At 48.1% G+C, this 13639-nt stretch overlaps 1 protein-coding gene across 5 annotated transcripts in view; it reads left to right on the top strand.

Moving 5' to 3' along the window:
• Positions 1-13428, top strand: part of PI4KB (phosphatidylinositol 4-kinase beta) — an 830203-nt gene extending 816775 nt beyond the window's left edge. For all 5 annotated transcript variants that reach the window (XM_069650266.1, XM_069650265.1, XM_069650262.1 and 2 more), the window contains one exon: positions 10972-13428. In XM_069650266.1, the coding sequence (XP_069506367.1) occupies positions 10972-11153 (182 nt within the window). In that variant the 3' untranslated portion in view covers positions 11154-13428. The remainder of the gene's footprint in view (positions 1-10971) is intronic.
• Positions 13429-13639: the final 211 nt, after the last annotated feature.

Raw genomic sequence — 13639 nt, 5'->3', positions numbered from 1 at the left:
TGTTTTCCTCTTCCAACCCTATCGTCAAAAAACATCTGACTGGTCTCGCTAGGCTCTACCCGCCCGTCAAGAGACCGCACCCTGTGTGGGACCTTAATATAGTCTTGGGTGCCCTGGCGCACAAACCATTCAAGCCAATGGCTTCTGTGAACATTAGGCTGGTCACCATCAAGACGACCTTACTAGTCGGGCTTACCTCGGCTCGCATAGTCAGCAAGATTCAGGCGATGGTTGCCTCAAACTATATACCACCTTTCACAAGGACAAGGTAGTCATGCAGACGCACCCGGCATTTCTGCCCAAGGTTCCATCTGCATTTCACTTGAACGAGGAAATAGTCCGTCCTACGTTCTTTCCCGATCCCAAGGACAAAGCACAGAGTGCTGCACTGCCTGGATGTCCGGCATGCCCTAAAATTCTACTTGGACAGGACCAAGTCCTTCCACAAGTCGGAATCCCTGTTTGTCACGTTTGGCGGCTCAAGGCCTCTAAGGCTTCCATATCTCGCTGTATGGTCTCTGCCATCAAAGAAGCGTATGAGGGTCAGCACAGCCACTCCTGGCCAACATGCATGCCCACGCAGTCAGGGCCAAGGCAACGGCCATCTCATTCCGACGCCACGTCCCTTGGCAAGTCATAAGCAGGGCGGCCACTTGGGCCTCTCCCTCGGCTCTCTGCGAGCATTACTGTTTGGATGCCGGCTTTAGATCTGATGCCGCTTTCGGACAGGCGGTTCTCAGGAACCGATTTGCTTAAGGAGGGGTCTCCTCTCCACCCTAGGACTACAATCAGTTGTAATCGCCCATACAGTATGGAGGAAAGGGGACGGAACGTAAGAGTAATTATAAGTTACTCAACGTAGTGACTAACATACTCTTAGTCCATATTCCCCTTTCCTCCATACGTCCCACCAACCTCCCCCCTAATAATACTGGTGTCATTAGGCAATGTTAGATCTATCGTCGACACGTCAATGGGGACTGAGGTGTGGCGCTAGAGGGCGGATTCAGGGCAGCACATACTCCCTGGGCTGCGCCCCCACACGCCTCTAAATTTAAAGGGGAAGAAGGTTTTTTTCTGGTGAAAAAGGTTCTGTCTCCCATCAGTATGGAGGAAAGGGGACTATGGACTAAGAGTACGTTAGTCACTACGTGAGTAATTTATAATTTTTACTCTACTGGTCCGTAATCTGTGTCACATTGGACCCCTCTATCATTTTCACATCATATAGCCACAACTGCTCGTACCTCTTATTTCTTTAATCTACGTGAGACGTGAACTTTCCTCTCTGTGAGGAAGGCATGGTATTGAGCAGTCGAAGCAGACACAATGGATGCACGTTTCAAAAACCATTATTTACATTGGGATGGTAAAATTCCTAACTGGCCCTCACTCTAAAATGGGAGTTATCTCGACTATTAAACAAAATCAAATACGTCCAAGTCAGCCTAGTCAAAATAAAAAGACGCATACTAAAAAACCTAACCTTGCCCTCCTTCTTAGAATAACAAATGTGTTAAGGGAATACAAAATTAAAATAGTGTCTCAAAAGGAAATGTCAGAATGGCTTCAGCACCATCTCCCTTCCCCAGGTTCAACCCTACAAGGACAAGAGAGTCTCTAAAAACAAAGGATAGGTAGGTGGCACAGTTCTGTCAGTCTTGCACACTTTGGCTTACTCCTATTTCTTTTCACTGCGCAAGACTTTTGAAGCTGCAAGGAATTTACATAGGCCTCTGCATGACCACTTCGACCTCTTTCGACAATCCTTCAATTCAGAATCAATAACATCTTGTGGCACCAATACTTGGTACTTATGATTCTCACTCTTTTAGTCTGCCCTCTTGACATTTTCAAATGTTAATGTGTAATACCAATACCTCTTGCTATTTACAGTTCTTATTCTCCTTTAGTTCTTCTTTAGTTCATATTCAACACCAATTGCCTCTTGGTATTTGTACTTTTTATTCGTAGTTCTTATTCTTTCACTTGCCTTCTTCTTGGCCTTTTCCCAAAGTTCTTATATTTAACTTTTGCCCTCTTGGCATATTTCGCAGTCCACAAATGTAATTTCTGCTTATTAAACTTTCTTTCCTTATTGCGGTTTCCCATGATCGCTGCTTGTGATATCTTTCAAAATTCCAAAACATTTAATGGACACTTTCGAATGTGCAACTTCATCTTGCAGGACCACTCTGCTACTTGGTATCGTTGTCTTTCAACAATTGTTCTCTTCATTCGCGTTGCATCGGCACACACGCAACTTTCAAATTAGGCACTTCCCACTAACATCAACCAGACTTTTGTTTCCCGCGATAACTCACCGGCTATGTTAATTGGATTTCTTTCATCGCTTTCCTGCTGCTCAAGGCCATTACCAACGCCTCTTCTGCTCCTCCCCAACTCCGCCGCGAGGGTCGCAGGATGCTTTCTGGCAACGTAAGGGTTTCTTTCCTCTGCTCGCTCGGCTTTGCTCTACAAATGCTCATGGCCTCCCGAAAGCATGATATCTTGCCTGACTTTCTCTTGATCCTCAACTGTCGATCGGCCCGTTGGCCTTCCACAGCCTGGTTCGCATCAGCCTCGTAAGAACTGCTCCTACTTGTACCCAGCCTCGCTCAAAGTGTGCCTGTGCACGCCACCTTTTATCTTCTGAGGGAGTGTTAATAACTGTCAGGTGTACATTATTACAGCTATGTGCCTAACTCTGCCTAGCCTCCTTACAGGGGCAGGGCTAATACAAGTCAGGGGCGGTAATCTTTCTAAGCTCATTCCTCATTTTCCTTGGTGCAGTACGTTTGTCAAGGTAAAGTGGGGAGGAATTATGGGAGTTCTAGTTTCCCATAAAATAAGCAGGGATAAGAGATACCATGTCTCACCATTGGGTGCTTCTCCCCCACTTCCCGAGGACCCCCTACCCAGGTGATGCTCCCTCGCTTGTCCACCCCCAGGGCCGTGATCCAACAGTGATGGTCCTTCTCACCCCCCCCCCCCCCTAACCGAGTACAGGATGCCTGGAGATTAGGTTGTGAAACACCCTCTAGTTTTCACATCTCCGTCCATGCCACCAAACTGCTCATCTCTTCCTATAGTCTCTCCTGCATTGACTACTGTTCTGTGCTTCCTGTAGGCTATCCCTTTTCGTAGTTTACTTCACTTCATTCTGTCTTGAATTCTGCAATTGTATCCTCTTTTCTTTATCTCCACGATCCTATATCGCACTTTCTGCCCATCTCATTCCTTTGACTCCAGTCTTTTCCATTATCTCGCTATTGTTTTTAATGCTACGGTAGCCAACCCCCTCCCCCCTTCACCTTTGTGCTCTAGTATCTCCTTACTGTCCTCCTTGTTGTCGCTCTCAACACTTACACCTTCTTTCGGTCCCTTCTTGCTCCCATTCCTTTTGTCTTCTTGCTCCCAAACTCTGGAACTCTCTTCTTCCTGACATTCGTTCCTCCACCTCACTCCACATCTTCTGTAACAGGTTAAAAGCTAATCTTTTCTTCTCTTTCAGCTAATTGATCTCCATTCCGTTATTAATCTGTACCTCCATTGGTTCATTTATTGTACCGTCCTTTATATTCTGTGCAGCACTTTGGTAAGAGTACTTTATAAATGTCCATAAAATACTAATTACTGTGGTTATCTGCAAACCCTTGAATATTAAAAACACTTCCCATTCCCCTGCCACTACATGTGCATCCCCTTTTCCTTTTCTGCCTCCACTGACGGTGTAAATCCATCCTACCTGCTCCTTCCCCTGCTGTTTCTGCACTATTCTTTCCAATAGCGTCTTGGGAATGCTACTACCTGAATCACGCAGGATTCCCATGTAAGACCAAAAACGTTCTGCCCCCAAACATTCGTCAGCCAGCACCAAGTTTCCAACCGTTATCTCCTCTTTCCCCTTCCCCTTTCCAGATGTAAAACCACCACTTTCCCTACTTCAAACATCATTTTGGCCATTTATCGTTTTGGGGTTTTTTCGTGGGATTACTGAAAAAAATCCCTCATCAAGCAGAAAAATTGCAGCATCGTTTCTCAAAAGCCTCTGTGTAGCAATGCACCATTGGCGATATATATAAAAAAAATTGGAACAGAGGAACCCCCTCTACATAAAATGTTATAAAAATTACTGGTTAGATTTAAACCAAAACAAAAAAGGAATATCTGTGCTACTTTGTGCCCAACTTGTTTATTTGGTGCTGTGTTAAATGTATTCAATGGAAGCACCTTTTCTCCAGGGGAAAATAAATTGGAGGTTATTTTTTTTCCTTTTCTGAATAACGTTTGAACAGTTTATCGAATTCTCCACAAAATGTCCAGTTTGTGGGTTGGGTGCGAGGTGAAATACCTGAGATTTCTTTGTGTGAATTTCAACCAAATCTCTAAATTTATGCAGCCAGTCAAACGTTATTGTCAATAGAATTTTCTGAAAATGTCATTGCAAATTGGTTTTGACTTAACTATGGGGCGGTGACCACCAAGTCTATAAGTGCACTGTAGTGTATATTTTGTTCGAGGGGATTTGGTCCTCCAACGTATTCCATATCTGACAGGTAATCACCACAGCTGTGCTGCTTTGGAAAATTTTCGGCATCTGTGTCCTGCGTCGATGACGTCGATACGCTGTCCTCTAGGGCCTCCGTCGAGCCGACGTCACCGGATGTTATAAGCAGGACGCAAGACACCCATAGCCTCGGTCCAGTTTTTTCCACAAACGTGTTCGCTTCGGAGATCTCAGCGCGCCTCGGTTCTGAGTTCTTCGAACCAGTTTGTTTGTGAAGATTTCCTGATGTCTTCTACCCCGCGGCCGGGTTTCAAGAAGTGTTGGTACTGCGGTTCCAAGATGTCGCTGACGGACCCGCATGACGCCTGCCTCTGGTGCCTCGGTGAGGACCACACCACGGACGATTGTGACGATTGCCAGTCGTTAACATCGAAGGCCTTGCGGGAGCACAAGAAGCTTTCTGTCGGTAAGGTGTCCAAGCCCCGGAAGTCGAAATCCACTGGGCTTTCGACTGACAATTCGAGGGGCGACTCTCTGCATCGTCGGCGTAAGTCCAGGGGGGGGGGTCTCGGTCCCGGAGTGGGTCCCGCCATTCTTTGAGGCACTCACGGAAGCGCCGTCACTGGTCGCCTTCCCCGTTCTCGTCCGAGGACTCCGCCCAAAGCATTCCTCTCCTGCGGAATGGGATTTGTTTCATAAGGAGAAGATGGTGATTTTTCAGTCTCAGGGCTCTGTTCCGTCCGTGCCGTCGAAAGACGCTGGCAGGGAACGTGCTAGAGACACCGTTCGCACACCTTTGGGTAGGCGCGATCACCGGGAACCTTCAAGGTCCCAGTCGGACAAGGTGGATCGCTTTAGCCTTGCCCGCTCCAGGTCCCGGTCCTCGACGCAATCGAGACCGTCGGAGCCTGTGAGGTCTTCGAAGAAAATGTTGACGCCTTCGGCGCCAAGACCGTCGAAGGACTCTCTGGAGGCTCCGCCTCCGAGGAGGCCATTGGCGCCAAGGCTGTCTAAGGACACGCTTGGGGCTCTGCCCTCGAGGCCTGTGTCGAAGCCATCGGCGCCACGCTCGACGCCGATTCCGTCGACACATTTCGAGGAGGATTTCCCGGAGGTGCCCCGGAGACCGGTGGAAACCCTGAGGAAGGCTCTGGCCAAGTCCAAACACGTGCCTTTTTCTGTGCCCTCATCGAAGGATTTGTTCCAGCCTCTTGACTATATTTCTGAGGTGGATGAAGGGTCTGATGAAGGTCTGGTTCCTGAGGAGGTTCCTGATGACCTATTATCTGGTCATAGCCAGTTAGAAGACCTGCGTCAGTCTTTGCATGACGCCAGTGGTCTGGACACTCCCCCGGAGGTTGAGTTTGGCAGGGCAGAGCCGGGTACGCATGCTGAATCCTCGTACCGGCGCCTCATGTCGCGGGTGACGGAGTACTTGGGGTGGTCTGCGCCACCAGGGGATTTTCTGCAGGATGACCTGAGAGACATCTTGGAGCAAGGTCCACCAGCTGACCCGGTACTGCCATTCCATATGGCCTTGCAAAGAAGGGTGGCAGCGGCTTGGACTGCTCCGGAGAGTCTCCCGGCAGTGGGCAAATCTTTGCCGAATAAATACCGTCCTGCCATTAGCGACCCCAGCTACTTGACTACGCACCCCACTCCGGAGAGTTTAGTGTTGCAGGCAGTTACGGCCATGGCAAAACAGGCGTTGTACCCTACCATCCCTCCTGATAGGGACGACAAGCGTTTTGATGGCTAGGCGAAGAAAGTGTTTTCTTCAGTGGGTATGGCAGCCAACTCTGTGTGTACCTTAGCATGTTTCACTCATACTCTGTGGAATTGTCTTTTTGGCAGCTGAACATATTCCTGAAGGGGAGGAACGGGATGGCTTTCTTGATCTTTTTCAGGATGGCAAGGATGCCATGTGTGAGGCCGTTCAGTCGGGTCTGGCCATGGCAGATTGTGTCAGCCGGTCCATGGCGGCGAGCACCGTAATACGCAGATTTTCGTGTTTGCGGAAGTCGGGGTTTACTCCTGATGTGCAAGCCCGGCTTCTCAACATGCCCTTTGATGGTGTACATCTTTTTGGCAGCAAGGCTGATGAGAGCCTTGAGAGGTTGCAGACCTCCAAAGCTGCAGCGAAGTTGTTGAGTGCTGCAGTTCACCAACCTCTGCCTTTTCGTCCTAGGGGACAGCAATGGAGGGGAGGTTCCTTTCGGTACTACTCTTCCTTTGGTAGATCGAGAGGGGCTGCAAGTCAAAGGGGCCACCGTAGGAGTGCCAGAGTTGGAAAACGAGGTACTCGAAGTGCCAAGGCTGCCCGGACAATTGCCTCTTTACCCTCAGGCAATGCCGCAGCCGCTTCAGCTCAGTCATGAGGCCATGTCCCATGGTTCACCGGTTGGGGGAAGGCTGGCGCAACATCTTGTAGAATGGTGTGCCATTACTTCAGATGTGTGGGTTCTGGAGATCATAGCCCACGGCTACTGTCTTCCTTTCCGGCAGAGGCCTCACGACAATCCATCAGGGAATCTCTCTTTGAAGAGTCCGGATCTGCTCCTTGCGCAGGAAATCAAATCCCTGCTGGAGAAAGTCGCCATAGAACTGGTGCCTGTAGCGGAGAGGAACAAGGGATGGTATTCCCCTTATTTTTTTATTTTGAAGAAAGACGGGGGATTGAGACCCATCATGGACTTGCGTGGTTTGAACAGGCTCCTCAGGAAGGACAAGTTCAAGATGGTTACTCTCTCTCAAGTCCTCCAGGCCCTTCAACTTCAGGACTGGTTGGTGTCTCTCGATCTCTAGGACGCTTATTTTCATGTGTCGATTCATCCCAAGCACAAGAAGTTCCTGAGGTTCGCGGTTGGCGACTCACATTTTCAGTTTTGGGTCCTGCCGTTCGGGTTGACCTCTGCCCGAGGGTCTTCACCAAGCTCATGGTGGTGGTGGCAGTGCATCTCAGGAAAGGAGGGATTCACGTCTACCCCTACTTGGACGATTGGTTGATCAGGGTGTGCTCTCCCGAGCAAGTCCTGGATCATCTGTCAGTCACCTGCCACTCCCTTCACAAGCTGGGCTTCTCCCTCAACTTAAAGAAGTCCCACTTGACGCCAACCCAGCGGCTCCTGTAAATCGGAGCAGTGCTCGACACATCCCTGGGGCAGTGTTTCCCTCCCCAGTTGAGGGCTCATCACATTCTGTAGATGGTGCACAAGTTTCAACATGCCCAGAGTCTCCCGGCGTTCGAGTTCTTGAGGTTGCTCGGCCTCATGGCATCCTGCATTCTTCTGGTGCCAGAGGCCAGGTTGCGGATGAGATCTCTGCAATGGGCTCTCAAGCTCCAGTGGTCGCAGTCCTCCGGCAGGATGTCGGACCCCGTTCAGGTGCTGCCCTCGGTTGCCCAGGATCTTCTGTGGTGGGCCGTCGAAGGCAATCTGATCAAGGGGGCTCCATTTTGGCTACCCTGGCCGGAGGTAACGACCGTGACGGACACGTCCCTCACGGGATGGGGAGCTCATGCCAACGAGTTTCCAGTCAGCGGTCGTTGGTCTCCGTCAGAGTCCAGACTCCATATCAATCTGTTGGAGCTGAGGGCCATCAGGCTAGCCCTGAAGGCTTTTCTGCCTTCTGTGAGAGGGAAGAATGTCCTGATCCTGACGGACAACAAAGTGGCCATGCACTACCACTAAAAAGGGGGGAGGGAAGCAGGGTCTCTCCCTCTGTGCAGAGAGGCGATGCAGCTCTGGTTCTGGGCCATCCAGCAGGAAATTTCAATCTCAGCAGTTCATCTGGCCTGAGACGAAAACGCGGCGGCGGACGCTCTGAGCAGGCAGAGCACAGTCTCTCATGAGTGGGAGCTGGCTCAGGAGGTTCTGCTGGACATCTTCGCCCTTTGGGGGACCCCACAAGTGGATCTCTTCAACATCAGTGTCAACCGGAAATGCGAAAGATTCTGCTCGCCGGAATTTCTTCCAAGAGGAGCCTTGGGGGACGCGTTCGTAGTGGAGTGGTCCTTCCCGCTGTTGTACGCGTTTCCTCCAGTCCCTGTCATTCTGCAAGTGCTACGGAGGTTACATCGGTTTGGTTCCTGTATGATCCTCATTGCTCTGACATGGGCCAGGAGAACGTGGTTCCCGGACCTTCTCGACATGTCCATCTGCCCTCCACGCAGTCTTCCCTACCGAGACAATCTGCTCTCATGGGAGGGGGGGGTCAGGTTCTCCATCCAGAGGTCAAGTCCTTCAACCTTCATGCTTGGCTTCTGAAAGGTTGAGGTATAAGGATTGGGACCTCCCTGAAGATGTGATGGAGGTGTTGCTTTCGGCCAGAAGGCCCGCAACAAAGTCCCTGTACCGTTGCCGTTGGAGAAAGTTCTGCGACTGGTGCAGGGTTAAGAATGTGGATCCTTTTTCATGTGCCATTCCTGTGGTTCTCTTTTTTGCTTTCGTTAGCCCACAAGGGCCTGCAAGTAGGTACCATTAAAGGTTACCTGGCGGCGCTGTCCATATTTAAGCGCTTGTCTGAGGAGTGTTCTTATTTTAGATTCCTTTGATTTCTCAGTTTCTCAAAGGGCTAACTAATGTGTTTCCTCCGTCACCTTTCCAGGTGCCCGGTTGGGATTTGAACATGGTTCTAAAATTCCTAATGGGAGTTCCATTTGATTTTATATTCTTGCCCTTTGAGACTAACCTTGAAAACTGTATTTTTAGTTGAGGTTACTTCCGCTCGCAGAGTGAGTTAGATGCAGGCACTTTCTGTTAAGCCACCCTTCACTGTGTTTCTTAAGGACAGGGTTGTCCTTAGGGTTTGTCCTTCCTTCCTTTCTTCCGAAAGTTGTATCGGAATTTCATTTAAGCCAGGTCATTCTTCCGGTGTTTTATCCTCCTCTGCATGCTGGTAAGGAAGAGGAGAGGCTCCATAGGTTGGATCCCAGGAGAGCTTTAAGTTTCTACATTTCACGCATGTTCCGGGTCAGAGTGGACGATCAGCTCTTTTTAGGATACGCTGGAAGGCATTTGGGACAAGCTATGACTAAGCAGGCTTTGTCTCGATGGATTATCTTGGCAAGTTCTGAATGTTACCGGTTGGCGGGTAAGGACCCTTCGGTAGACTTACGGGCCCATTCTACTAGGGGTATGGCTGCCTCTACTGCTCTGTAGAGGGGTGTTCCCATTCGTAACATTTGTGAAGCAGCCACATGGGCTTCGGTCCATACTTTTGCAAGACACTACTCCCTACATTCTATCCATGGGCAGGATCTGGCCTTTGGCAAGGCGGTCCATTATTCTGCAGTTTAATTGGGCATTCTAAATTTCTAAATTTTTCCCTCCTCCATACGTTGGTACTGCTTTGGGAGTCTGTCATAGATATGGAATACGTCGGAGGAACAAACCCCCTCGAAGAACAAGTTACTTTCTTACCTGGTAACGTTCTTTCGATGGGATGTTCCGACGACGTATTCCATATCGCTCCCTCCCTCCCTGCCTGCCCCGCTACAGAATTTCTTATGCGATTGCAGCTTACGTTTCCGCAAGGCTTTCTATGGTCATACTGGCAGAAGATTGGTGCCCCACCTTCTGGGGAAAAAACTACAACTGAGGCTACGGGCGTTGTGCGTCCTACTTATAACATCCGGTGACGTCAGCTCGATGGAGGCCCTCGAGGACAGCGGATCGATGTCATCGACGCAGGACGCAGGCACTGAAAATTTTCCGAAGCAGCACAGCTGTGGTGATTACCTGTCATAGATATGGAATACATTGTTGGAACATCCCATCGAAAGAACGTTGCCAGGTAAGAAAGTTACTTGCTTAGTGTGATTCAAAAGTATAATAGTGTATTTTTTACACTTGGTGTGCAGTCATTCTCCAATTGCTGTTAACTGTACTCCCTCACCAGCCCCATCTCCCCTGAAGTCTGCATTACTGCTTTCCCTATGTTACCTTGTGAGAGAATCTTGCCTACCAAGTAGATTGATCTCCTAGAACCCTCCCACACACCTGGTTCTGGAAATCCCTCCTCATACAGAAGAAACCCCCTTTCATTCTATTGACCCCCCTTCCCTATCCCCCAATCAACCGTGTGGCATTTGTTCTTCACTAGCCCACATATCTGTATAAGAGGACTGACCGAGAGCAAGTGAGACGTGTGGCTGTGCCCGCAAGGATTTTATATGTTAAAGATGTGTTTTGAAACTGCTGTGGTTGAACTTTTTCATTTACAAGACTGCACCATGGCCTTTCATAAAAAGTGTAACTTTGCAAACTCATTTCATTTCTGCTCTTTTGTTCGTGCGTGTTAGCTCATCTTTGTAACCGTGAAGTCCTTAAATTCAAATGAATCCAGGAACGTATGTGTAGTCATTTTGCATTATAGCTTTTAACAAGATACATTTTATGAATAAGAGGGTGTTTACAGTGTGGACCTAAAGTATTTCTCACTACTCCTTGTCTCCCCCTCAGGTTCCCATCTGCCTTGCTTTCATGGCTCCAGCACCATTCGTAACCTTAAGGAGCGATTCCATATGAACATGACAGAAGAACAGCTGCAGCTGTTGGTTGAGCAACTGGTTGACGGTAGCATGCGGTCCATCACCACCAAGCTGTACGATGGCTTCCAGTACTTGACAAATGGCATCATGTGATCGTCTATCCGTAGTGCAAGACTCCCCATAATGGGTGCTGGATGCTAACCTGCTCACCGTTACCAAGGGAAGCAAGATCTTCTCCTCCAATGGGGGGAGTGTGCTTCATGCCTGGAGTTGGAAGGGCATGCCTTATTAGGCCTTTTTACTGGTCTGTTTTTAGAAATGCATTTTGAAAAATGATGAATTTCAGCAAAAGAAAGGATCATGTTGTAATTGTGGGCACCCTTTCGTTGGGAAGATCCTGAGAGAGAGATGGTGCCATCACTCTCTGAAAAAGACTTGAAAGGATGTCCGCCCTCTTTCTATCACAGTATTATGCCTGCGATCTTCCAGACTCATCCCACTAGTGTTTTGGACTCCTGAATTCCTGTCAGATGGTCCAGCCAATCATGCTTCTGGCCTTTTGCCTGCGTTTTCCTGAAGCAACTCATTGTGGGCTAGTCTTATATCGGACTTCCTCTTTCCTGCACTATCAGCATTAGTACCCCATTCATCTTTGCACATAATCACGAAATACTCCTTCGGAGTGGACCAGTATGTCACACAATACATTGTATGTAGCTGAAGCATTCTGTATAAAGCCCACCAATGGCAGTGGGGTACTGTGAATTAAATGCCCAGCTTTCCTGCGTTTGTGATGTCGCAGCACACTTGGAGCAGTTGCCAGGAGGTAGTCTCAGAATGCTCCCTCAAGCATGTTCATCAATGCTTTCAATATCATGAGGATGAACCTCACCTTATTGGCGCCGTCTGTCGTATCCGTCTGCTCCGTCACCATGCTTCTCTCACCAGTCTTTGATCATGAGCTTGGTTGGCGTACCTCTTCTGCCTCTGTCCTAGCTTATCTGGCTGTGTCACCTGCCTTTGTTCTAGTAATGGTGCAAGTTGCATGATTCTGGACTGATAGTGAGGAAAAACTTTAATAACTAGACAAGTGTCCCATTCTCTGTGTGTAATATCTCTGTTGTATTTTGTACAGTCTTCAACACGACAATATTTCATGCCTGTCTTTCATATGGGGTTGCAATTATTTTTTTATTATGTCTGAAACTGCGTTTCCATAGAATCTTACTTTTCTGCGTTTTCTTTCAGGGCATATAACCCTATTTCTCCTGTGCATTCACGAGGAATGTGAGAGAAACAGATGTTAATGCACCGTATTTTATATCCGATATTTTCATCCCTACGTATTGACCCCTAGCGAATATCTGGCAGGTTGGGGAGGTCTCTGGTGCCTTTTGAGAACACGCCGAATATTTACTGTGTGACCCAAGAGCAAAAACAGATACTGGCAGCCCTAAGCAACTCCACTGGCTCAGGGTGATCCCAAAGAGACTCGCCAAAGTCTGTATCCTGTCCAAGCTTGGAACAAACAGAAATTTGAGGAATAGCAGTGTTTGTGAAGCACTTGTTGCACTATTGTCTGAGAAAGGGGGGGAGGGAAGAAGGGGGATTCATACGTTTTAATGAGAGCAATCAGCCACTGACTGCTGATGCCTTCCTGTTTATTTGTATTAAAATAAGATGAACCTAGCGAGACAACAAGACCTTTTAGCGACTTTGTCATATGTGTGTTTAGAGCATTTATATTACACGTTTCACAATAAGTTGCCTGTTGGAGTTTGATAACTGCTTTAGCCTCATCATGTATTAGGGCCATGCCATTGAAAACATTGCTTTGGTATCTTAGTCTGAAAAGGTGTGCTGTGGGTGAAATGGGGGTTGATGTACAGTGCTAAGGGACTAGTTGCACTGCAGATGTGATCATTGTCCTGTTGGGCAGGTCATTAGAGCTGCCTTAGGCTTGCATCCACTAGAGCCCATGTGGCATGTCAGAATTCCATCCGGTGCTAAGCAATCCACATCCTGTCTGATGCTGCCACGGTCCAGGTTTTCAAATCCCTTGCTACTTTCCAATCAGATGATTCGGCCTGCGTGCATTGAGAAAATACATGCTGCGTAATCCACCATAGTTCATATGACCTCTCCCTGGAGAGAAAGTATGTCTTTTTTGGCTCTGCTGGAGTGATCACCAGCAAGGCAAACTACATTTCCATTTGGTTCAATCATGAACATATTCTGAAGTAATGCATAACACTGGTGTGGGTATTATGTAAACAATTCTCCATCATAGGATCACCATTGATCGTCATAAACGGTGACTATTTCTGCTAACATACAGGATCTCGGAACTGTTTTAACAATAGAGAGAACTATTCTGAAATAGCTTTAGATTATTCCATACTGAAAATAAAGATATCCGTTTTGCGTACGTTTTTTCAATTTCTCTCTGAAAAAAATCACATTAGCGGCATCTTTAAAACAGTTTTCTGAACTATTGATCTAGCAGGCAAAAAACAAGGAATAGTGGTCCAGCACTGAGAACAGGAGAAAATGCAACTGACGAGTCAATGCCGCCAGTTGCTCCTCGGTTTCCATTTTGCACTGTATTAAAGTTGAAAGTAGTTTGTTTTTTGACCCCC

The sequence above is a fragment of the Ambystoma mexicanum genome, chromosome 1p, assembly GCF_040938575.1.
Source record: "Ambystoma mexicanum isolate Mex_15411 chromosome 1p, UKY_AmexF1_1, whole genome shotgun sequence".
Lineage (NCBI taxonomy): Eukaryota > Metazoa > Chordata > Amphibia > Caudata > Ambystomatidae > Ambystoma > Ambystoma mexicanum.
The sequence above is the reverse complement of the archived record's forward strand: the minus strand, read 5'-3'. Positions and strand labels throughout refer to the sequence as shown.